The following is a 25,181-nucleotide window of genomic DNA, read 5'->3' on the forward strand; positions in this document are numbered from 1 at the left end:
ACAGGTGCACTGAAAATGACAGGCTTTTGTAGAATGTGTTAGTGCTTGAGAGAAGCAAATTGAGGTTTATGTACAGTCAGTATTTGAACCTGCCTTCCTGTCAGTCATCGTGTGAATTTCTCAAGCCTGCCTCTTTCCGCATGGCTGTCACACTCGCTTGTAATGAGCGAGGTTTTTGAGTTATTCCATGAAACGTGCCAATATACGTTTTCCCATATACATTGAGATATTGGTAATGTATAAGGGGCACAAAACTATATATCGCTGTTGTCAGAACAAAACCTCATATCTCCAAAATGGTAACTTTACAGGAGAAGGAAAAAACCTACTTTACTTTTAATGTAAGTCAATGGAACCAGACTTTTTTCCGAGCCATTTTTGGTCGTTTCTTTTAGTCCATTCATCATGAAATTTACAAACAATGTAACAGACGACCAACAGGCATTTTCAAATAACGTCAAAAACTATTTCTATTTATATACACGCTTACAAATATGGTTCCTCAAGGGTTCTTTAGTAAAGAAAATGGTTCTCTATAGCACCATAAAGGGACTATTGTTAAAAGCTTCACATCGTAATATAATAGAGGTGCTATATAGAACCATTTTCGATAAGGTGTTGTATAAAGCCATCTGAAGAACATTTCATGACGCAAAGAACCCTTAAATCATGCAAAGGGCTCTCAAAATGGTTCTTTGTAGAACTATTTCTTTACTGAAGAACCCTTGAAGAACAATATTGTATAACCTAGAACAGATCTGTAAAATGGTAACTTTACAGCAGAAGGTAAAAATATCCTTAACTTTGAATGGAAGTTAATGAAACACGATTTTATATATATATATATATATATATATATATATATATATATATATATATATATATGTATATATATGATATTTTGTCCATATTTATTAGAAAAATGAGCTTTATTTTGATTTAAAGTGCCAAATTCTCCCCTCAGACACGGAAACTGACCAAAGTTGAGCGTCAGCGGTTCAGTGAGGAGGTAGAGATGCTGAAGAACCTGCAGCACCCGAACATCGTCCGCTTCTACGACTCCTGGAAGTCCACTGTGAAAGGACACAAGTGTATCCTGCTGGTCACCGAGCTTATGACCTCGGGCACCCTCAAAACGTGAGTCTTGTCTGTTTGATAAGGCAAATATATTACATCACAATACTTCAAGACAGTTTTTTTTTACTTTTTTACAGTAGCCATCACGATATTTAGTTCCTCTGAGGTTGGAACACAAAACAAAACAGTAGATTTAAAAGACACTATCAAAAATTGGTTTTTGATAGTTTTTAAGCACTACATGTAATTGAACAAGACTAATTAAGGCTAATTAAGTACCGATGAATCCACAGTTCGCTCAGAAAAGCATTTTGTGTTGTGATGTAATTATTATGATAAAATAAATATTGTCACTTTGCCCAGCCCTTCATAAAATTAATTCATGAACAGCACAGTAGTTTCTAACAACTGGGAGCATTAATGCAGAATTGTGTGAGGTATATTGACGTGTGTGGTCGTATCTCCAGTTGAATGCAAATGTTTGAGCGCTCCCTGATTTTCCGAATTGAACATGTTGGAAAGAAAATAAAACGTGTGCAAAAGTTATGGCATATTTTATATTTTAAGTTTGTTTTTTCCAATATATTAAACATTATAGTTGACTGGGGTGTTCAGACTTTTCCATATGACTGTAAATACAACACAATGCAAATATCCTAGATGTGAGTAAATAATTTTTAAAGCTGTTTATCTGAACGGTAAGCATTAGTTTGTTAAAACAACACTAGTATTAGTCTAAATACATGCAAAAAAACTGCCCCTTGTGATTTGGTGTAAGCCAAACCGTTTCCAAAGCTCTCCTTGAGGACATGCAGTATTATCCAATAAATAAAAATGAATGAAACGAAAGCTGTCGGTCACTGAATGTCGCTCATTCCGTTTCTCTCCACCTCACAGGTACCTGAAGCGTTTTAAGGAAATGAAGCTGAAGCTCCTTCAGCGCTGGAGCCGTCAGATCCTGAAAGGCCTTCACTTCCTGCACACGCGCACTCCTCCCATCATCCACAGAGACCTGAAGTGTGACAACATCTTCATCACTGGGCCCACGGGCAGCGTGAAGATCGGTGACCTCGGACTGGCCACGCTGAAAAGAGCATCGTTTGCCAAGAGCGTAATCGGTGAGCCGTCTTGGATACATCACTCCAGATATAAACAGTACACACTCAGAAACGACTGAAAGCTTTAAAAATCAAAATGAAACCACCGACTTCAACCCTTTTACAGGAACCCCAGAGTTTATGGCTCCAGAGATGTACGAGGAGAAGTACGACGAGGCGGTCGACGTGTACGCGTTTGGAATGTGCATTTTGGAGATGACTACGTCAGAATACCCGTACTCTGAATGTCAGAACGCTGCGCAGATCTACCGGAAAGTCACAAGCGTGAGTACGAATTTCAGACACGTACAGTGTTTTTGTTGTGTTTCCATTTAAAGTTCAACGACCACTGACTACATTTACAGAGACATTTCGCTGTTGTGGGAACAAAACCTCATATCTCCAAAATGGTAACTTTACAGTAGAAGGAAAAAACCTGCTTTACTTTTAATGTAATTCAGTGGAACCAGACTTTTGTCCCAAGTCATTTTGGGTCACTTCTTTAAGCCCATTCATCATGAAATTTACATACAATGCAAAGAGTAACAGGTATTTTCAAATTATGTCAAAAACTGAAAAACATCAAAAATGGAAAACGAGGTTTTCTTCAACAGCGATTTACTTACGTTTAACTTAAAGGAAATAACGGACAAAATGATGACAAAACCAACAGAAAACTGACAGAGATCATGGAGTAAAAACATGCACTAAGCAAGAATAAAGCTTACTACATAATATGTGAATACACGACTGAATAAGTAAGTACATTAAAAAGTCAATAGTGATCCAGAGAGGAATCCATACTCTATATTTTTAACATATTTTAGTTTCTTAATGGGACATAAAGTGGCATCAGACAAAGTTTTGTGTGTTGAAAAGTTATGACACATTTTTTATTTTATGTTTAATTTTTTCCAAATATGTTAAATTTAGTAAATGAATGGAAATTGTGTGCTAAAATGTACAGAAAAATGCTGTGTTTAAGTGTTTTCTCTGTAGAGAATGTTTGATTTTCACTTAGAATATCAGCAAAACACAACTACCATGATTTTATCGGTTGCGTTCTTCTCGTCCGTGTTGATGCTTTTCCACCAGCAAGCATTTGCCTTTTCTTAATGATGACAATAATTAGCCTTTAGCTGAGGTGGGTGATACGGCAAAAATATTATATCACAATAATTGGAAACATTTTCAAGATACACGATACGCATCACAATATTTAGTTTTTCAGAGATGAAATAAATTGGAACAGACAAAATAGAACCTGTAGTACCACATATAAAATATAATAATAATAATAATAATAATAATGATAATGATAAACATACTAGATGGTGATGATGATACTACTGTGGTTTTTATTCAATGTTTCACAAACTGCTGCACTAAATCCAATTAAACAGGGATAATTATGCTCTCTTTGTACCGTGGCATAATTTATCATGATAATAATTAAGTATTGATATATTGCCCATCCCTGGCCTTTAGAGAAAGATGTAGGTGCTGGATGGAAAAAAGAATGCTTGTGAAAAGATATTTGGGAGTTTATTTGAGGCATTAATGAGACAGGCGGACGCACACTCTTAGCAAAAAGGGTTCTGTACAGTACAAAAAAGGTTCCTTGACAGTTGTGGAACTCTTTTTGGTGCTATGTAGAACCATTTTTTAGAAGATTCGATAGTTTCTTCCTCATAGCGAAGAACCATTTAACCATGCAATAAAGAATTTAAACATTCAAATGGTTCTTTGTTTTATATACCTGTTGCTTTTACTAAAGAACCTATGATGAACCTGTTTTTTAAGGGTGTACCACTTTGTTTCCTGTGGATGTGTTTTTCTTGCAGCACCGTTTTGAAAATCAGCAGTTTGGTTGCTTTGCAATTTAGTTAAACGGCCCCTTCCTGTCAAAGTAGGCGGTTGTTGGCGATGCTACGCGTCAAAAGGTCCTAGACGTTCTGTCAATTGTCAAGCGTTTGCCTTGCTACACTCACTCGGACTAAACAGAAGCAGAGAAAGAAGCTTAAACGAACATGAGAAATTGTTGTGTCGACAGCAGTGGCCTGTTTTGGGACCAGTAGACTGATTACTTACTGAACGGCTGCTTTGAAATCCCATTGACTTTCTTTGCTCACTGCATTCGCTGTTGATCACATCTGCCATGTGTGGCTCAGCGTGAGGATACTTTATATAAGCAGTCATACGCACGTCCATCTGGATGTCCTTATCTGGTCCCCCACCATGTGGGCCCCCCCAGTGGACTGCCCTGAGTTTGGAGCCTTAAATCTGCATGGAAACGAGCAGTAAACATTCCTCTATATGTCTCGCTCCTCTTTCTTTCTCTGCCCTTCTTTGCTCATTTCCGCTCATTTCCTTGAGAGCGTGCCCTAGATCAGCTCTGTGCGGGGTCTTAATTGTGCTTGTGGAGCTGGATTAGACCCGCTGGTGGACTCTGGAATGTCCCCTGCAAGGATCCCGTCGTTACACGGGTCTCTATGAAAACATAACCTCCCTCGTTTTTGGAATTATGCCTCGTTCATTATTATATAACCGTAAAAAGCTCGAAAGATCCATGAAAAGTCATCTAACACGGATACTTCTGGTTGAGAAATCTAGTCATATTCAGAGCTGTAGGAAAATATTTGATAATTATAATATTATACATTTTTTTTTACTAATGATAAAGCAAAGCTAAATGAATATGTCTCTGTGTGGTCGGTGACAATCAAACTTGGTATTACAGAAACAAGCTGCCTGGCCATCAACCTCGTTAGACACATCCTGAAGCTCAACACTGCAAAGTCGCACTGAGCATGATGGTTTTCGTGGAATTGCATGGAATTTCATAAGATTGCATGGAGTTTACCATCCATACAAAAAGGCAGAAAAGTTTTGAAAGTCTCCTCCCGGTAGAACGTTTTCCAAAAACCCAGTTTCGGTGACTTTTAGGAGGCCAAAACATCAGTCAGGAGAATCTTGACCATCTTCTGTTTTTTTCTCTTGGATGTTGATTTGGTGAAATCAGTTGTTTGAAATGATACCGTTTGACAAGATCATATAATGCACTTTTTGGCATTTTGGTAGGCTGTGTCATCTGAGTTTCAAGTGAGTTGCAGGATGCTTCACATTATGCAACTTAGTTTCTCATAGGTTTTAAACAACATTAAGTTGCGTGTAAGTTTCAGCATGTAAAGCCAGCCTGACAGTGCATCATGACCCTGTGATCTCACAGTGCAAAACTGTGACAGTGTGCATTGTGGAAAATGGACATTCTGGTAAAGGTTTGTTCTGCAATGGATTGTTTAAACATCAAAGTTTGCAATCAGCACCAGCACCTCAATCCAGAAATCGAATCAGATTATTTATGTCTCCGCTGCTGTCAGAACAAAACATCTCCTTTTTTGTCATTTTGTACTTTTTTACAAAATTTGAAAACGCACATGGTCCTTTACAACATGCCAAAAATTTCTTGACGAATGGACCAATGGAAAGGCTCCAAAATTACTTGAAAAAAAATCCTGTTCTGTTAACCTCCATTCAAAGTAAAAAATGTTTTTTCCTTCTTCTGTAAAGTTATTGTTTTGTAGATATGACGCTTCATATATCGCCGCTGTTTGAACAAAACCTTGTATCTCCATTTTTCAGTTTTTGATATAATTTGAAAATGCCTGTTGTCGTTTACATTGTGTGTAAATTTCCCAAAGAAACGGCCCAGAATTACTTGGGTTAGTTGGGTTACACTGGCTTACATTACAAGTAGGAGAGCTTTTTGGATTTACTCTAGGAGTAGGAGTTACCGTTTTGGATATACAAGGTTATATATATATATATATATATATATATATATATTGCATAATGTGAAATGCCCTGCAACTTACTTGAAACTCAGCCGCAACATTTGCAAGTGTCTCTACTGAAAATCAGACAGGGGCTACCGTCGTGCCGGATGAGCTTGATTTTACAAAATGCCTTCTTAGATGGTTTTAAAGTGCAGTGCTGTCTTATTTTAGACGTTTTGGGTTGTGCGTGACTCGACTCTTCAGCGTCCACCATGTGTATTTTCTTTCACTGAATCAATATAACATTAGATGGGAAGTGTAAGCATTGTCAAGCCAACTAATCAATAATAAGATGTTCATTGCTATTTATTTTTTAGTAAAATAAATCATAAATATATTGTGGAATAAGTATTTAAACGATTTGTTGTTGCTTATGTTCATATCTGATCGTACATGGCCAAAACAGCACAGATTGTGTCACTGCACTGTCCACTTCTGGAGGGTCTAAATCAGCACGGCGCATTTACAGTGCATGCAGAGTGAATCATCTTGGATTATTATACCCATCGTCTTGGCTGACGTCAGCATCGCTTCATCTCCATGATGCTCTGAGTTGGAAATCGAGGCTATTTCTGATGGTGGTTTGAGATGTGATTGAGCGACTGTGTCAAAGCTCTGGTTTTCTGTTTGTTTTTGAAACGAGGAGTCTCACGCTGGCCAAACAGAGCGTGCGCTGTGCAGCTGCTACAGAGTGAACGACAAAGCCGGGAGATTTGGGCAAAGCGGAAAAGGAATCGATCCGTGAATCCAACGCTTCATGAAACTGCATGCTCTGCGGAGGCTCCACAAACATCACAAGAGCTGAACGGGAAAGAGTGCGAGGCGATGACTTAGCAACAAGGTTTAATTCAAACTCTATGAGGCGCTCAGGCCAAATGGGCAACCACCCCCGCAAAAAAACAAGCTAACTACGTAGCTGCTTATGTTCACGGATTAACCTCATGGAAGTAAGTGGAACAAGTTTCATGTGCTAAGAAGAATAACAGAAAATTTGACAAAAATGAACTAAACCTTCTGAAACTGTCCACAAAGTAATGAAACTGTCCACAAAGTAATGATAACACTGCCAGTGATTTGGTTTGAATACTATCTGACACCAGTCTTTCTGACGAGATGAAGGATGAGCTTTTCATGAAGAATAAATTTCACCATCCTCTTTGGTCAAAAAATGACAAACCTCATCCTCTTTGTAAAATTGATATTCTGCCACCCATCCCTGGTACTGAATCAGTTATGGTGGTAACAGAATCATTTATGGTTGTTACTGAATCACATGATACAGAATCATTTAGAGTAGTTACTGAGTCGTGTGTATTAGCTACAGACATTTGTAGTAGTTACTGAATGTTTTTTATTTGTTACTGAAATATTTAGACACTGAATCATTTAGAGTAGATATTAAATCAGAGTTGTTATTGAATTGTTTAGAGTAGTTACAGAGTCATGTATAGTAGTTACAGTCATTTATAGTAGTCACTGAATCATTTATAGTTGTTACTGAATCATTTGGAGTAGTTACTGAGTCATGTATATTGGCTACAGACAATTGTAGTAGTTACTGAATTATTTAGAGTAGATAATGAATCATTAAGAGCAGATACTGAATCCTTTAGAGTTTAGAGTAGCATCATGTATAGTAGGTACATAATAATTTGTAGTTGTTACTGACTCATTTATAGTTGTTACTGAATCATTTGTAGTTGTTACTGACTCATTTATAGTTGTTACTTGAATCATTTGTAGTTGTTACTGACTTATTTATAGTTGTTACTAACTCATTTATAGTTGTTACAGAATCAATTATAGTTGTTACTGACTTATTTATAGTTGCTACTAAATCATTTATAGTTGTTACAGAATCAATTATAGTTGTTACTGACTCATTTATAGTTGTTACAGAATCATTTATAGTTGTTACTGAATCATTTGGAGTTGTTACTGACTTATTTATAGTTGCTACTAAATCATTTATAGTTGTTACAGAATCAATTATAGTTGTTACTGAATCATTTGGAGTAGTTACTGAACAATTACCTAAACAGGGTGTTTTTGGTTGTATAGAGTAGTGGATAACACCCTCGCTGGGTATGTTGTAGTCCCTGTTCTAACAGGAACGTAATTTTAGGATTCCTAATAGCCCCAACCAATATGTCAGTGCACTGTAAATGTATGGTTCAAATGTGCCACAGTTTATTGGTTCTGTGACCTTATATGAATGTGATACAGCTTGTAACTTCTCCCTGTCAAGCAGACATGCAGAGTTAAATGCACAAGCTTGACCTGCTGCTGGTATTCATAGATACAGAACTGCTCTGAAACTGAAGAGCTGTGCAGTGTCTTACTGTCACATGATCTGCTGGTTACTGTTTGGATATTATAAACCTGACCTGCTCTATTTAACCTCTCTGACTCTGCTATCCTCCAATATTTGTGTTTCTTCTGTATCTCAGGGCATGAAGCCAGACAGCTTCTACAAAGTGAAAGTGCCTGAGCTGAAGGAGATTATCGAAGGATGCATACGAATGAACAAAGATGAAAGGTAACTTTTTATTGCAACTCAGCAAATGTGTTTAGACTGTCATCAGTCTGGATATTTACACCGGTCAGGCATAACATTATGACTACCTCCTTGTTTCTACGCTGATTGTCCATTTTATCAGCTCCACTTACTATATAGGTGCACTTTGTAGTTCTACAGTTACAGACTGTAGTCCATCTGTTTCTCTGATACTTTGTTAGCCCCCTTTTACCCTGTTCTTCAGTGGTCAGGACCCCCATGGACCCTCACAGAGCAGGTACTATTTGGGTGGTGGATCATTCTCAGCACTGCAGTGTGACTGACGTGGTGGTGGTGTGTTAGTGTGTGTTGCGCTGGTACGAGTGGATCAGACACAGCAGTGCTGCTGGAGTCTTTAAACATTGTGTCCACTCACTGTCCACTCTATTAGACACTCCTACCTTGTCGGTCCACCTTGTAGATGTAAAGTCAGAGACGATAGCTCATCTGCTGCTGCACAGTTTGTGTTGGTCATCCTCTAGTCCTTCATCAGTGGTCACAGGACGCTGCCCACAGGACGCTGTTGGCTGGATGTTTTTGGTTGGTGGACTATTCTCAGTCCAGCAGTGACCATGGTCCATGGGGGTCCTGGCCACTGAAGAACAGGGTAAAAGGGGGCTAACAAAGTATCAGAGAAACAGATGGACTACAGTCTGTAACTGTAGAACCACAAAGTGCACCTATATAGTAAGTGGAGCTGAAGGAGGTGGTCATGATGTTATGCCTGATCGGTGTGTATACATAGTACTGTGCAAAAGTCGGGGCTACATATGTATAGCCATCCGTTTGTTCGAGCTAACTGCCGAGTAATGAGATTATTCTGAAATGTTGTGCTTGATTTTACAATTGAATTAGTTTGATTCATGTGCTCACATACATGACAGCAAGCATTTTTCCTCCAAGATAACAATCTATGTGGCTCTAATTACATTTGTAAGACGATATTTCCACATAATATCAATCTTGTCGTCCAGCAGCACTTCGAGTTCAGCCTCCAACCAAACCAACAACAAAAAAAGGCCATGCCATCTCAGACAAATGGCTTTCAGGAGAATTTGATTCTCTCTTTAATTCATATTCGTCTCCATGGTCAGGTACACCATACAGGACCTGCTGGAGCACACGTTCTTCCAGGAGCACAATGGTGTCCACGTGGAGCTGGCCGAGGAGGACGACATGGAGAAGTCCAGCTTGAAGCTGTGGCTGCGCATGGACGACACCAAGAAGCTTCACGGCAAGTACAAGGACAACAACGCCATCGAGTTCCTGTTCGAGCTCTACAAGGACGTCCCTGAGGAGGTCGCGCAGGAGATGGTAAGCGTTAGAGATGCAGCTCAACGTCTACGTAGTGTTCATGTCTGCTTACAGGGGTTACAGGTGTGTATATTTATATATATATATATATATATATATATATATATATACCTATAACTACACTCTAAAAGATGGTTCTTTAGTAAAGACAATGGAAGTATAGAACCATGAACACTCAAAGAACCATTTGCATACTTAAAGGTTCTTTGCGTGGTGAAATCGTTCTTCAGATTGACATGGAGAATGTGTTGTATATGGTTCTAAATGGAACCTTTTTAAAAAGGGTTCTCTATACACTCTTAAAAAAGATGGTGCTTCAACAGTTCTTAGTAAAGAAAATGGTTCTATATTGGACCATGAACACTCAAAGAACCTTTTGCATGATTTAAAGGGTTCTTTGCATCATGAAATGTTTCTTCAGACTAATGGAAAATGTGTTGTAGATGGTTCTATATAGAACCTTTTTGAAATTGGTTCTATATAGCACCCAAAAAGCTTCCTCTATTGTTACGATGTCATGCTTGTAAAAATAAAAGGACGCTTTTGGGTGCTATATAGAACCCTTTTCAGAAAAAAGTTCTATATAGAACCATCTATAGCACATTCATGAAAAATTTCATCAGTCTGAAGAACCCTTTCATGATGCAAAGAACACTTTAATCGTGGAAAGGGTTCTTTGAGTGTTCATGGTTCTCTATAGAACCATTTCCTTTACTAAAAAACCCTTGAAGCACCATCTTTTTTAAGAGTGTGGAACAAAAAGTGTTCTGCTATTGTTACTATGTCAAGCCTGAAGAACCCTTTTTGGTGCTATATAGAACCATATACAACACATTCTCCATCAATCTGACGAACTTCACCGTGCAGAGAACCCTTCAAGCATGCAAAGTGTTCTTTGAATGTTCATGGTTCTTTACAGATCCATTGTCTTTACTAAAGAACCCTTTAAGAACCATCTTTTTTAAAAGTGCAGTTTAAACAGTGTAACAAACAACAAAATGAACCCCATAAATCAGAGTTTCCAGCGTTCATTGATTGATTTTTCAGTATTGTATTGAAATCCTCAGCTGTTATTAAATATAACTGTAAATAAGGACGAATGTATGTAATGTGTGTAATGCTAATTCGTGCTCATAAGCTTCCATTCTTTTTAGCTGCGTTAGCCCTGTAGCTCCAGTGCTAAAACCAACGAAGCAAACTTCAGACGCCAAACACGTCCTCGCTGATCAACCACGTTCGGGGTTAAACGGGGGAGCAGCTGATTGTTGGAGATATAAATGTACTCTGACAGCAGTTCGTTATCATTTCTAAACCTGAATCTGCAGAATGGTAAGACAGGCTTGTCGGTCATGGAGTTGTGGGTCTGTGGAAAGGCTGATAAACAAAGCCTCTGTCCTCTCAGGTCTCCCTCATCATGTCTGTCTGTCTTCACTCAGCCCACATCAGCCACTCTTCCTGTGTTAATAATTAAAGGGCAGTCTCTGAACCCCTCAGGCCCAAAGTCCATTAAAACCACATATGCTAAAGTTTATCGGTGGAACGTCTCCTCAGTAGGACCCCTCTCTTAATATCGTGGAACCTACCCATTAGCATTTACAGCCTCCTTCTTAAAGCAGAGGTGCAAAGCCTGCTGCCCCCGACAGCCGCCTCGATTGCGTAACAGCGCTCAAGGACGCGGCCGGGCGGTTTATTCATCGCTCTGGTAATCCGAGAGGCAGGACTCAGGAGGAAGAGGAGGTCACATGCCTGATGATAAAATGACTTCAGACGCGTATTCCAAAACATCTCCCTCCCTCTTCGTCCTTCGGGCCGCGCTGAGCTCCTCTTAATTATCCCAAACTTCCACAATCCTTCCTTTCTCTCACATCACATGCACTTTTCATCAAGAGCGAATTTGCTGATGGACTTTGGGTTATCGCCTTAATCTGGCTGGCCGAGGTGCTGATGGACGATCCGGGACGGGTGACCTTGGCCTACATCGTTCGTGAGGAAGCTCAGGAAAGGGCGCATGGAGGCATAAATATGCTGAGGACGCTGTAGATCAGGGGTGTCAAATTCAGCTACTAAAAGGGCCATATTTAAAAATCTCCGTCCGTGGGCCAGCTGTGTTTATATTTAATTTTTACTTAACGTTTTGCCCTGACCCCGACTGGCCATTGTTTGTTCAAAATATGCCAAAACTACAATGGCAAAAAATGGGCACTGAATAACTGTTGAATCAGAACCCTTTTCAAAAAGCTTCTATATAGAACTGTATACACCATGTTCTCCGTCAATCTGAAGAACGATTTCACCATGCAAAGAATGCTGTAATCACACAAATGGTTCTTTGAATGCTCTTGGTTCTATATAGAACCATTTTCTTTAGTAAAGAACTCTTGAAGAAACGTCTTTTTTCTATGTACACTTAGACACTATTAGACACTATATTGTCTTTTGTAGACTAGTAGATGTAGTAGAGCAAGAACTTTGTGGCCAATACTGATAATGAGGGGCTAAAAGTTCTAATAACACGTAATATTGGCCCATTTCTAAATTTCAGAAATTCAGATTTTAGATTTTAATTCAATACTCCAATAGTTTTAATTAAACAGTGCTTTACTGGCTGATGTGACTGGCAGTTCTCAATTTTTAACTCAAAACAAAAGTGGAAATTTCCAGGCTGATATGATATACAGTGCTATGACCCTTTATCTATCTTGTTTTTAGTCAAAAAATACAAGTTATTCATTTTTCAAAAACAAGCAAACACCTTTATTCCAACTTCCATTCTTTTCAGGAGCCTCACTTTCAGTTCCTCAAAGAATCTGCAGACACACCTCCAAAGTTCAGTCTTAGAAGCTGGTTGATTGTTTTCTGAAGTGATCAAACACATTCAGTGGTGTTGAGGTCTGGACTCTGGGGTGGTCAGTCCATCGGTCAGCTTCTTTGTTTGATGTGTCCGTCTCCTTTTCTCAGTGAGGTTCTTCTTGATCAGCTACACATCCTTTCAGACCCACAGCGCTGAGTCGTCTTCTCACAGTGGAAGGATGGACAGAAACACCTGTGGATGTTTTCAGATCTGAAGCAGCTTGATTTTCTCCTCTCTCTCAGAGATGAAAGCTTTAAGTGCTGTTTATCTGATGGGGGCAGTTTTGGGGTCGACCAGGGTCTTCCAGGTGGCTGTTAGGAATCACATTTTCTCTGTAGCTTTTAATCAGTTTTTGAACTCCAGTTTTGGAGACTTGTTTTCCTTTGACTTTCTCCTCGTTATGCAAGTTGTCTTCTGTCTAATCTCCTGAGAAACATCTCCTGAAAAATTAATAATTTGTACTTAGTGGTCATTTCGACTGGAAGTGAAATATGTGGAGAGTGGTCTCTGACATATGCTGCCTTCTCTTCACTACTATAAATAAGTTCCATTATCTACAAGTTATCTACAGTTAAACACTGGAACTTTGCGCTGCCATGATTGGTCAATAATAAAATAACATAATTGAAACCCAACTTATCAAAATTCTTTACAAAGCTTCTGCTTGTAATTCCGACACAAAGCAGTGTTCATGTGAACTTGTGTTCAATTCCAGTGATCACGACACTTATTGTACATCTTCCGTCTCCTCTCCTAGGTGGTCCTGGGATTTGTATGCGAGGCGGACTACAAGTTGGTGGCCAAGGCGATGCGAGACCGGGTGACGGCCATCAAGCGGCAGCGGCAGCGGCGGCTGGCTGAGGAGGAGAAGAAGAGGAAGCAGGTGGAGGCCATCGAGGAGGAGCCTGAGCTGCCCTCGCCCAAGCCCGTTAGCCGAGCCCTCGAAAGCCCCGTCTCCTCCCCTGTTCAGATCCCGCCCACTCCGTTGCTCCCGGAGCCCCCCTCTGTCTCTCCTGTGAACTCCCCAGACTACAGCATCAACAGGGGCTTCCCACCAGAGCCGGAAGAACCAGAAGCTGACCAGCACTTCCACTTCAGCCACACCAGCTACTCCTCAGTAACCTGTGAGCAACGTTACATTCAGATAGCATTAGAGTTAAAAGGTGTTAGATTGACTGAATGACAGATTATGTAATCTAGACCTTAGAATAGACATCAAAAGTGCCTGCCTTTCAACAATTCTTCTGAAATGAAGGTGTTAATAGTGAGTCTGTGCTGCAGTAAAAGCCTCTACTCTTCTGGGAAGGCTTTAGATATTGGAACATTGCTGTGAGGATTTGATTGAGCATTAGTGAGGTCAGGTACTGATGTTGGGTGGTCAGTTCTGGATCACTCCAGCTTATCCCAAAGGTATTGGATGGAGCTCCATCACTCTGGAGAACACAGTTCCACTACTCCACAGCCCAATGCTGGGGGGGCTTTACACCCCTCTAGCTGACGCTTGGTATTGCACATAGTGACCTCCGGCTCATTCAAAGCGATTTTATGAATTCTGAAACAAGATGTTAAACCGTATGGAATTTACTTTAAAACAGACAATTCCCACACTGTCATTTTCTTCAGAGACAAAGTTCTTTCAAAGTATGGCTGGTGAATTTCAGATAATTACTTCTTTGCAGACGTCTGTAGGTTTGCGTTCAAAATGTATTTGGACTCTTCTGAGCTCAGCATTGTAGGAAAAACAGCCCCAGGCTTTGCTGGTTTTCTCCATCAGACTGATGGTGTGCTAAATGTGCTTTTCTATGAAACAAATATCATTTTCTTCGGCATTTCATGAAATAAGTTTAGCAATTGTCAGATGGGAAAAGTGTCCCAATTACGGTACTTAGGTACTCGATTAACCGCTCTATACTAATACTGAAATCACTATTCAGGTACTAGGTTTTTGCTTTTATTTGCAAATATGATATACTTTACTACTCTGAAAGACAAGCGCCTGAACCTGAGTGCGTTGCCAAAAATGTGTTGAGGATGTGGCTGAGAGGAGTTAGCGCAGCTGTATAGCTGACTAGGCTCGCTACTCTAGCTGATGTCAACTAGGTCCAGAAACAATGAAGATATATTTCTCTGACAAATGTTGGCATATTGTCCACTGAGGAGAAAAGACCTCATGTAGAGGATGACAAGTCCTCATCAGCATCCGAGGAGACACTTATCGTCCTTGTTAGCTGTGTTAGCTCATTAGCCCATCTGAAGAGGCAGCCTCTGTTACTCACCCAACACAAAAACCTACCAGCTATGTTGAAATAATGACACATGTTCCTCTGTGTACTGCTGTATTTTTGTGCAACACCAGTGCTGCCACCTGGGAAGTTAACCCTACAGCCCTGCATTATTGTTGGCCATTTTTAGCATAGTTTCTCCTTTCCTGTGGTTAACCGGGCATCCATTCATGAACTCTTACAGATACTCGAATGTGAAAATGAGTCAGAATGCACATCCCTTGTCCAAATACTTTTGGGGGCCACTGTATCTGCAAACACTCCAATGCTACTGTATCTTGACTGGTAGTCGCAATTTTATGGTAGCACCATGCTGTGTGTTAAATCCGTTAATCAGCCTGTGTAGTAAATGATTTACTTTGTTTGAGGTGAAGTCATACATATATATAAGCAACACCTCTCAGCATTCAGAGCCTCGGCACAGTAGTACAGTCAGCTTTCCGCGGACTGTATGTGTGAAACCTCCTTACCTGGTGTCCTCACCAGCAGCTCTAATAGTGCAGAGAGCCAGCCGTCGACTGACCTCACCTCGTAAACTGTCTATACGTTTGTGCGCCTGGTGGTCATGCTGGGTTGGTCGGCCTGATGATAATGTATGCGTGGAGAATGCGGTGGAGAAACCTGAACGGGGAGATTAACTCAATAATTCACTCCCTCCTGGCCTCATGTCAGCCTCTCCGCTGCGGGTACACGCAGTCTTTTGGAGCCGGCGAGAGGAAAGACAGGTTTGAGTGAGTGAACAGCGACTGCGAGCGAACACAATGCCTCAGTTAGACCTCTCGCTCAGAACAGTGCTGCTTTCAAAAGTGCTCTGACCACCTGAAAGGAGTTTCCTATGTTCAGGTTAAGTGGGGTTTAGCGATAAGTGATACTGGTTCTACCACCTTTTAGCCTCTGTGCTAGTCTTGTGAAAAAGTTTTGGCACCCCCGGTCAAATGACATGTTTTGCTGACGTGAAAAAAATTAGACACATCCCTTGGAAGGAACACGCTTCATGATTGTAATGCACAGTTACTGTTTATTTGCTGAATCTGACATATTTTGGACAAAAAAATTAAATATGAAATGTGCCGAGTGCAAAAGTTGGGACACCCTTGGTCCAATCACATGTTTTGCTGGAGTGACAATAAGTTATTTCCTCTTCGGGAAAAAAAAAACAATGCAAATTTTAATAATTGAGTGCTCTTCCGTTTATTTATTTTTTTATTATTCACCCCCCAGTATGTTAAATTCAGCAAATAAATCTAAATTTTGCACTAACATTTGCAGAAAAATGCCATATTGTGCTCCTTGTAAAACGCGATAACTTGTTTGCAATTAGAAAAACTATGTAATTCATCTGGGGTGCCTAAACTTTTGCACATGACTGTATGTCTGTTTTGGGCCAAAAAATGAAAATCCTCTAAATTACCCCAAATGTAGTCAGTTGGCCAAGACAAGTTTGCTGTCTGAAATTAGTTTCTTCTCTATGCTGTGCTTTCTAATGAACTTTAGTCCAAGTTTATAGATAACAGTGAATCATACACTCTAAAAAATGATGGTGCTTCAAGGGTTCTTTAGTAAAGAAAGTGGTTCTAAATAGAACTATAAACACTGAAAGAACCCTTTGCATGATTAAAGCGTTCTTCGGATTGATGGAAAATGTGCATGAATGTGCTGTAGATGGTTCTGTATAGAACCGTTTTGAAAAGGGATCAATATAGCACCCAAAAGAGTTCTCCTATTGTTACAAGCTTGACACCGTAACAATTGAAGAACGCTTTTAGGTGCTATATAGAAGCATTTTCAAAAAGGTTCTATATAGAACCATCTACAGCACATTCTCCATCAATCTGAAGAACCATTTAATCATGCAAAGGGTTCTTTGAGTGTTCATGGTTCTATATAGAACTATTTTCTTTACTGAAGAACCCTTGGAGAACCATCCTTTTTAAGAGTGTGCTGAACAACGAGTATGAACGAGTGTGTGATGATTGAGGCATGCAGTTAGCACCATGCTAATTGGAATTGGTGTACATGCTCTTCCATTATATATTAGCTAGATTAGCCTCGTAGCTCAGGTGCTAAAACGTCAGACACTAAACATGTTTACCTCATTAGGTTAAAACTGTGTAAATTAGGTTTTTTAACTGAACTTTCACTGTAGATAATATCTTTCGTTTGTCATGTGTTCTGTGTTCTCTCTCTCTCCAGCTGATTGCGAGACAGACGGCTATCTCAGTCCCTCAAGCTTTCAGGATGGACTCGAGGTTGCTAACGGTATCATGAACAGCCCCCCTGTTGTGCCCAGTTCTGTGGCCACACCCACTACGGCCACATCCATCCACATCCCTCCAGTTCCGGCTCTGCGCTTTTCTTCGGTGAGCGCTTTTGAGAACATACCTTTCACAGAGACCGCAAGACATTTAGCTCAGCATCAGAAATTAGGTATCTATATTTAGTACGTTACATTTTGTAAAAGCAATATACGCAGTCGAGTCACATTATTATGACCACTTCATGTCCACAAGCTGGTGGTGGCAGCGTTATGGTCTGGGGAATGTTTACGTGGCCCACTCATCGGGAAGGTATTCTCACCCGATATGAATCCGTCCTTGCAGATCACGTACACCCATACATGCTGATCGTCTTCCCTGGTTGCATTGGTTGGAAGAGCATGACCAAGCCTTCCAAGTACAGCCCCCTAATTCCCCAGACTCTTTATTAAGATTAATTGACCCTTATTAGTCCCACAATGGGGAAATTTCACCTCCACATTTGACCCATCCGTGCAGTCAAACACCACATACACACTAGTGAACACACACACTAGGGGGCAGTGAGCACACTTGCCCAGAGCGGTGGGCAGTCCTATCCGCAGCGCCCAGGGAGCAGTTGGGGGTTAGGTGCCTTGCTCAAGGGCACTTCAGTCACGTACTGTCGGCTCGGGGGATCGAACCGGCGACCTTCCGGTCACAGGGCTGGTTCCCTAACCTCCAGCTCACGACTGCCCATGAACCCTAGTTGAGCATGTGTGGGACCACCTCGATCGTTGTGTTCGCTCTAGGGACCCTCCCCCACGCACCAGCAGCTGTGGGATGCACTGCAGTCAGCCTGGCTCCAGATACAGTGACAACCTACCAGGACCTTATAGAGTCACTCCCAGCCCGTCTGGCTGCTGTCTGTGCTGCACACGGCGGTTACTCTGGATATTAGCTGGTGGTCATAATAATGTGACTCGACAGTTACCTTTTACATTTTTAGTAGAATACTTTCGGGAATACTTACAAGGTCTTGCCTCTTCTTTTTTTCTCAAAATTGAAGTTGAAGTTTGAAGTTTCCTGATGAATGGACCACTAGAAATGGTCAAAATGGAAGAAAGTCTTGTTCTGTTAAATTCCATTCAAAGTTAAGAACTTTTTGGAAATACAAGGTTTGGTTGTGTCACCGACGAATCGTATGTATGGTAATGGAATTTCGTGTTTAGCCGTGGCTGCTTTTTCTAAGTATTCTGCTTATAATGCAGCTGTAATTGCTTTTGACCAAGACTGTAATAGATGTAATGAGAAGTGTTAAAGAAGTTCTCCAGTGTTTTTCAGTGTAATCTTGTAATCTCCATCTGCTGCATCTGTACACCCTTTAAAAAAGATGGTTCTTCAAGGATTCTTTAGTGAAGACAATGGTTCTATCTAGAACCACGAACTCTCAGAACCATTTGCATGCTTAAATGGTTCTTTTCATGCTGAAATGATTCTTCAGATTAATGTAGAATGTGTTCTATAGTTCTATATAGAACTATATACAACACCATCCATCTGAAGAACCATGCAAAAAACTCTTTAAGCATGCAAATCGTTCTTTGAGTGTTCATGGTTTACATAGAGCCATTGTCTTTACTAAAGAACCCTTGAAGAACCGTCTTTTTTAAAAGTGTAGGATGTGGTCAGTTTCCACAGACAGTAATGTGGATACAGTTTTCTGTACATAGAAAAGCACATAAAAATCATTTGGCTCTAATAGAAGTTGGTGGGCAGAAGCTGTAGGACCTTCCAGTTGGCATTTATTGTACACTCTTAAAATGGTGCTTCAAGGGTTCTTTAGTAAAGAAAATGGTTCTGTATAGAACCTCGAACACTCAAAGAACCCTTTGCATTGTTAAACCTTTTTGAAAATGGTTATATGTAGCACCCAAATGGGTTCTTCTGTTGTTATGGTGTCAAGCTTTTAACGATAGAAGAACCCTTTTGGGCGCTATCTAGAACCCTTTTCAAAAAGGTTCTATGTAGAACCATCTGTAGCACATTCTTGCACATTTTCCATCAATCCAAAGAACCCTTTCATGATGCAATGAACCCTTTAATCATGCAAGAGGTTCTTTGAGAATATATGGTTCTTTATAGAACCATTTTCTTTACTAAAGAACCTATGAAACGCCATTTTTTTAAAGAGTATAGCATCAAAAAGGTTTAATATAGCCCCTTTTTGAAAAGAGTTCTATATATAGCACCAAAAAGGGTTCTGCTATTGTTACAAGCTTGACATTGTAACAGTAGAAGAACCCTTTTGAGTGCTATATAGAACCCTTCAAAAAGGTGCTACATAGAACTATATGCAACACATTCTCCATCAATATGCAGAACCATTTCACTCATGCATAGAACCCTTTAATCATGCAAAGGTTCTTTGAGTGTTCATTTTCTTTACTAAAGAACCTTTAAAGCACCATTTTTTGAAAGAGTGTAGCATCAAAAAGGTTTTTGAAAAGGGTTATGTATAGCACCGAAAAGGGTTCTGCTGTTGTTACAGTAGAAGAACCCTTTTTGATGCTATATAGAACCCTTTTCAAAAAGCTTCTACATAGAACCATATGCAACACGTTCTCCATCAATACAAAGAACAATTTCACTCATGCAAAGGGTTTTTTGAGTGTTTATGATTCTCTGTAGAACCATTTTCTTTACTAAAGAACCTTTGAAGAACCGTCTTTTTTAAGAGTGTAGGTGTTCTTCAGGTCAGGTTTTCTTTTTTAAATACAGGAAATGCCCGTAGTAATCGATCGTGCGCTACAGATGCAGCAGATAGAGACTAAGTTGACAAACGCTTGAATATTCCTTTAATCACTGAAGAACCTTTTTCTAATCCCGTCCTCAGAGCATCGCTGTGACTAATAACTTTGACAAAGGAGTGTCGGGGCCTCCAAGTCCGTTCTCGTCGCCCGTGGACAGGTAAGAAAAAGCCCTCAGCTTAGCTTTCACCACATCTGGGCCACTAAAGCCACCCACAGAGCCTCATATCAAAGTCAGCCGTGGAACCCTGTTTGTCCTCACACAAAGCACCGAGAGCGCTGTGTTTAGATTGGCCATCGAACGTACTGCGGAGCACACGGTTCACTTCTGAAAAGAACAGCTTCGCTCCCCCTCGGGGGTGCATGCCTGCGACTGTGAGTCAATCGCCCTGGCAGGAGATCACATTGTCCTCTGGGCTTCTCCTCCTCTCATCTTTCATAACGCAACACATTCCGCTCGCGGCTTGTTAAATCCAGCCTCAAAAACACGCGTACCTCAGCAGGCAGGGGTTTTTAAAGCACGGATCAGAGTTTGCCAAGCAGTAGGCTGCCCATAAATGTTTATGTGCCTTGTAGGAGGCCGAGGGTTTGGATGCTGCGGTGTCTAGCGTGCTGAAAGACCTGTGAGACACAATTAGCTTTCCGAGGCGCTTTCACAACGAGCTCTATAACCACAGCACTCTTAAGCCAAACAGTGTTTTTAGGGCCTGAAAGCACAGACCTGTATCCTGCCAACTCAAACACTTTTCTTCTTTTTTTGCAGTTATATTCTTGTTTTGCAAGGAATGGTATCATACGCTAATTGTGGCCAGACTATCCAGAAGAATTGTGTGCACATATTTATACCTCTGAAGCAAGAGCTGTATAAAAAAGCTGAGCTGATGAGTGAAATGGAGAAAGTTTGTTTTCTTAAAACTAGTAAAACTTTATTACAGGAGGAACAAAACAGTCATTAAAAGCCTGATATTACCCAAGCAAGGCTGTAAAGAATGGCAGGAATTCCTTGGACGTTTTTATATTTGCTGAAATTAGTTATAGCCCACTCCCACTGTAGTGGACCTCTGCCCTGTCGCATGGGAGAAACCGCCAATCAGGAAAGGAGAAAGCTGCACACGCCCTTCTTCACTGCTCTTAAAGCCTTTAAGGCTAGGGTTTGACCAAACTCCTGTCCAGTGAGGGCCTTTTGGGATCCAGCTAATTCCTCTCACTGTTACTAGAGTGTGTGCTTGCAAGAGATCAGTTCTGATTTTGTTATGTTATGGATGGAACAGTGTCTGTGTTTACATGCAAAGACATCTGCCAGTCCGACTAAATTCATTCCGATTATAGATTCAGACTGAGTTGTTTATTCTCACTCTACTCAACAATCTGATGAAAATCTCTGTTTACATGCTCACTACAAGTAATCTGATCCAAACTTACGCGCATGTGCAGAGAACTGCTTAGTGCAGATGTTACCATGCCAACCAGCATCACATGAGTCCAGTCAGAGTGAGACGAGCAGCAGTGAGCAGCGCTTGTGTTTTTAATTACTTTAAAATGATGTCAGACTCAGGAAAACGTCCTTCACATGTCCTTATTAAAGAAGGCCGAGAGGAAGACGTCGTGTTCTGAGACACATAAGCTGGACGTCCGTCCCACCGCCGTCTTTTAAAGATCAGAGCATAAACTTCGTCTCCTCTGCAGACCAGTTTCTGCTCCACCATGTTGAACGGTATAAACTTTCACTATGACGTGACGAACATGATCAGAACGGACTTAAACTTTCCGATAGAGAATGTAATCAGATACAGGCGTTTACACGGATATTATTCTTCTATTTAACAGATTATTTACAGGATTACCCACCTCGAGCCACGGAGGATAGAAATTGTATTTTGAATGGCCTCAATCAGACTGAGGTGTTGAGACATGAACGTGTTTTATTCCGATTGAGCTATTAGTCCTATTATTAATGGATTATCAGGCTGCATGTAAACGTGGCTACTATTCACCTGCTTAAAGAGCGCAAAAAAACAAGAGTTTCCAAAACTGGGGTTCGAAACATGATTGAAAGCTACAGAAAAAATGTGGATCCTAACAACCACCTGGTAGACACCAAAACAGATAAACAGCACTTAAAGCTTTCATCTTTGAAAGAGAGGAGAAAATCAAGCTGCTTCAGATCTGAAAACATCCTTGAAACAATGGACTGACCACCACAGAGTCCGAATGTGTTTGGGTTTACTTGCAGTGTTCAACCAGCTTCTAAGACTGAACTTTGGAAGTGTGGGAAAAAAAACCACCCCTCCTCCAAAAAGAACGGAAGGCTGGACACACTAAATACTGAACAATTTGATATTATATTTAGTTCTGTTTAATTTTGTGGTTAATATTTTTTCTGCTTAGTTCCTGATACTGACTTTTGCACAGTGCTGCATGTCAAAAAAGCGTGTCTTGTTTGCTTCTCTAATGAAGTTGTGTGAAATCTCCACAGCTACGCCTCAGACGTGACCTCAGGCTTGAGTGACGGCTGCGAGGGCCAATCAGAGATCGCCAGCAAGTCGGCCGCTCGACGAACGGCTGGGAAGCTGTTCAGGAGGAGAGCGCGGGCCCGTCTGCGCATCACAGGGGTATGAATCCATGAGTCCGTTCATTCGTTTGTCCACTTGTCCTTTCATCTCTATCATTAGAAAGTGGCCATTTTATCAGAAACACGTACCGTATGGCTTCACTTTGTAGGTGTGCACATATAAACTGTAGCCCATCTGTTACTGCACAGTGTATTAGCCCCCCTCTACACAGTCTGTCAAAGGAAATGGACCACCATAGGGACCCCCAGTGGCTAGATCTAATAGGTGTGGTGGACCATTCTTAGCACAGTCAGAACAAGGTCAAGGTGTTTTTCCTTGCTATACCAAGTATAGTTGCTGGGCATGAATGGGTTAAAGATTCGCCTCATTCGCATCGAGTTTATTTATTTGAACCAAATTAATCTGTGTAGGATACAATTAGAGCCCTATAGACGATTTTTATGACAGAAAATATCAGAAATCAAATAAAATCTTGACTTTAGAATCAAAAATTACATTTAAACTGAAAATATGTGTATCATTTAACACATATTGTTGAGAAATTTGGTGAGATGTCCATAAGAGCATAATTGAATGTTACTGACGCACTGATGCATTAAGCCTTAAACCCGTTTCAGCTCATCAAACCTCAGAAAAATAAAATATCATGATGTGCATCATCATCGTGAGTACGTTGTAAAGTATTGTAATGTTACTCTTTTCAGGCCTGTAGTTAATTAAAGTTATCATCTAATAGCTGTTTTGGTTAATCAGTAGTTCGTCAGTTTAAATCAGGCGAGCTGCTGATAAAATGGCATGATGCCTGTTGTTTCCAGGAGAAAGCTGGAACCAAACTTCTCTTCAAAATGAGGCCTGTCACAGTTGTTACATAATTGCATAATCGCAGTTATTTGGGATGACTGGAATTATTTAAACTGGCTTGTTTTCCAGAAATCGTTTCACAGTCATATTAGGCCAGGAAAGCACTGGGTTTGTTGAGGCAAATTAGTGTAAATAAGAGAAAGCGGTAAATGCGTTCACTGAGACGCATCATGAGTCCTAACTTTGAACTTGGTGCTCTGACAAGTTTAGAGGGCAGCGCAAGTAATATTGGTTAACTATGTAAAAGACAAATTGTTAATCGTGGTTACTTACATGACATACAGACATCAGTTAAAAATTCATGGTCATGTCAGGCCTTTTCAAACTACCTGCTTTTTTCTAAGTCAGAATTTCTTTTTACTATATTTATGTTTATTTGCATGTACTCTAATGATATGTGGTGTTTTACTGGTAAAAATAAATAGTTTTACATGCCTGTTGTGCCTAGAACTTCAACACAGGACTGTATGAGTGAGAAACTTTGTTCTCCTGTCTTTAGCTGTCTGATAAAGTGGACCGCGTGGTGGAGTGCCAGCTACAGACTCACAATGATAAGATGGTCACCTTCAAGTTTGACCTTGATGGAGATAGCCCTGAGGACATCGCCATGGTTATGGTAGGCCATTCAGTCCCCTGTCATAACTCATACACTGGACATGACGCTGATCTGACTCTCAGTAGATACTGGATCACATTTCAGAGGAAAAAAGATTGAATCTGGTCAGAATCTGTAACAGATCTCGCCTGAAAGATTGCGGGATCTTTATAGTACAACATAATGTAAAGCAAAGTACAGCAGTAGCTGCTTACACATTACACATAACATAAGAACAGCGTAGCTATTTTATATTATACTTATTTTATGCTAGTATGACAGTTTATTTATTTGCTCATTCTGGTTTTACACACATTTGCGTTTTTTGTGAAATAGTTGCCTGAATAAAAAGCTGAAGTTTTTATTTATTTTTTATCTGTAAGTGTTGTTAGCTGTGCATTTCTTCCTTTAGATGCACAGCTTAGATGCATGAATTAAAAAGGAAGCTCATTTTAGAACATTAGTCGTTTTTTAGAGCCTGACCGATATATCGATTGGCCGATAACATTGGCTGATATTCATAACCCGCGATTTTATTGATATCAGTGAAAAATATCACCTTTTTTTGGTTGGGTCAAAACTATGAAACTGTATTAAAACTCTAAACAATATGGAAAATGTTATATACACTCTTAAAAAACGTGGTTCTTCAAGGGTTCTTTACAAAAGAAAATGGTTCTATATAGAACCATGAACACTCAAAGAGCCTTTGCATGATTAAAGGGTTCTTTGCATCGTGAAATGGTTCTTCAGATTGATGGAAAATGTGCTGAAGATGGTTCTGTATAGAACTTTTTTGAAAAGGGTTCTATATAGCGCCAAAAAAAGGGTTCTTTGAGTGGTGTACTTACTTTCCTATGGTAAAATAGCCATAACAGGTACTGCTTTATAATAAGACCACCCTTATAAAGCGTTTAGGAATGGTTTAAAGTAAGCTTGTTAATGGTTATTTATTAGGCCGTTATGAAAATCATCAATAAGCAGTTATAACACACAGGTAAAAAGGCATCAGTGACCTGTTATACACATTTATCTGTATTATGTATGTAGATGATATGAATATGTGATGAAGCTGACAGGTTTGATGGGGAAGA

The 25,181-nt window shown here is 40.1% G+C and overlaps 1 protein-coding gene across 1 annotated transcript in view; it reads left to right on the forward strand.

Annotated features, from left to right (window-relative positions):
• wnk4a (WNK lysine deficient protein kinase 4a) overlaps positions 1-25,181 on the forward strand; it is a 103,094-nt gene that overhangs the window by 41,704 nt on the left and 36,209 nt on the right. The window contains exons 3-12 of the mRNA XM_036573322.1: positions 965-1,137; positions 1,975-2,195; positions 2,302-2,459; positions 8,461-8,549; positions 9,662-9,881; positions 13,490-13,856; positions 17,208-17,374; positions 20,145-20,218; positions 22,535-22,670; positions 23,992-24,108. Of these exons, the coding sequence (XP_036429215.1) occupies positions 965-1,137; positions 1,975-2,195; positions 2,302-2,459; positions 8,461-8,549; positions 9,662-9,881; positions 13,490-13,856; positions 17,208-17,374; positions 20,145-20,218; positions 22,535-22,670; positions 23,992-24,108 (1,722 nt within the window). The remainder of the gene's footprint in view (positions 1-964; positions 1,138-1,974; positions 2,196-2,301; positions 2,460-8,460; positions 8,550-9,661; positions 9,882-13,489; positions 13,857-17,207; positions 17,375-20,144; positions 20,219-22,534; positions 22,671-23,991; positions 24,109-25,181) is intronic.

The sequence above is a fragment of the Colossoma macropomum genome, unplaced genomic scaffold, assembly GCF_904425465.1.
Source record: "Colossoma macropomum unplaced genomic scaffold, Colossoma_macropomum, whole genome shotgun sequence".
Classification (NCBI taxonomy): Eukaryota; Metazoa; Chordata; class Actinopteri; order Characiformes; family Serrasalmidae; genus Colossoma; species Colossoma macropomum.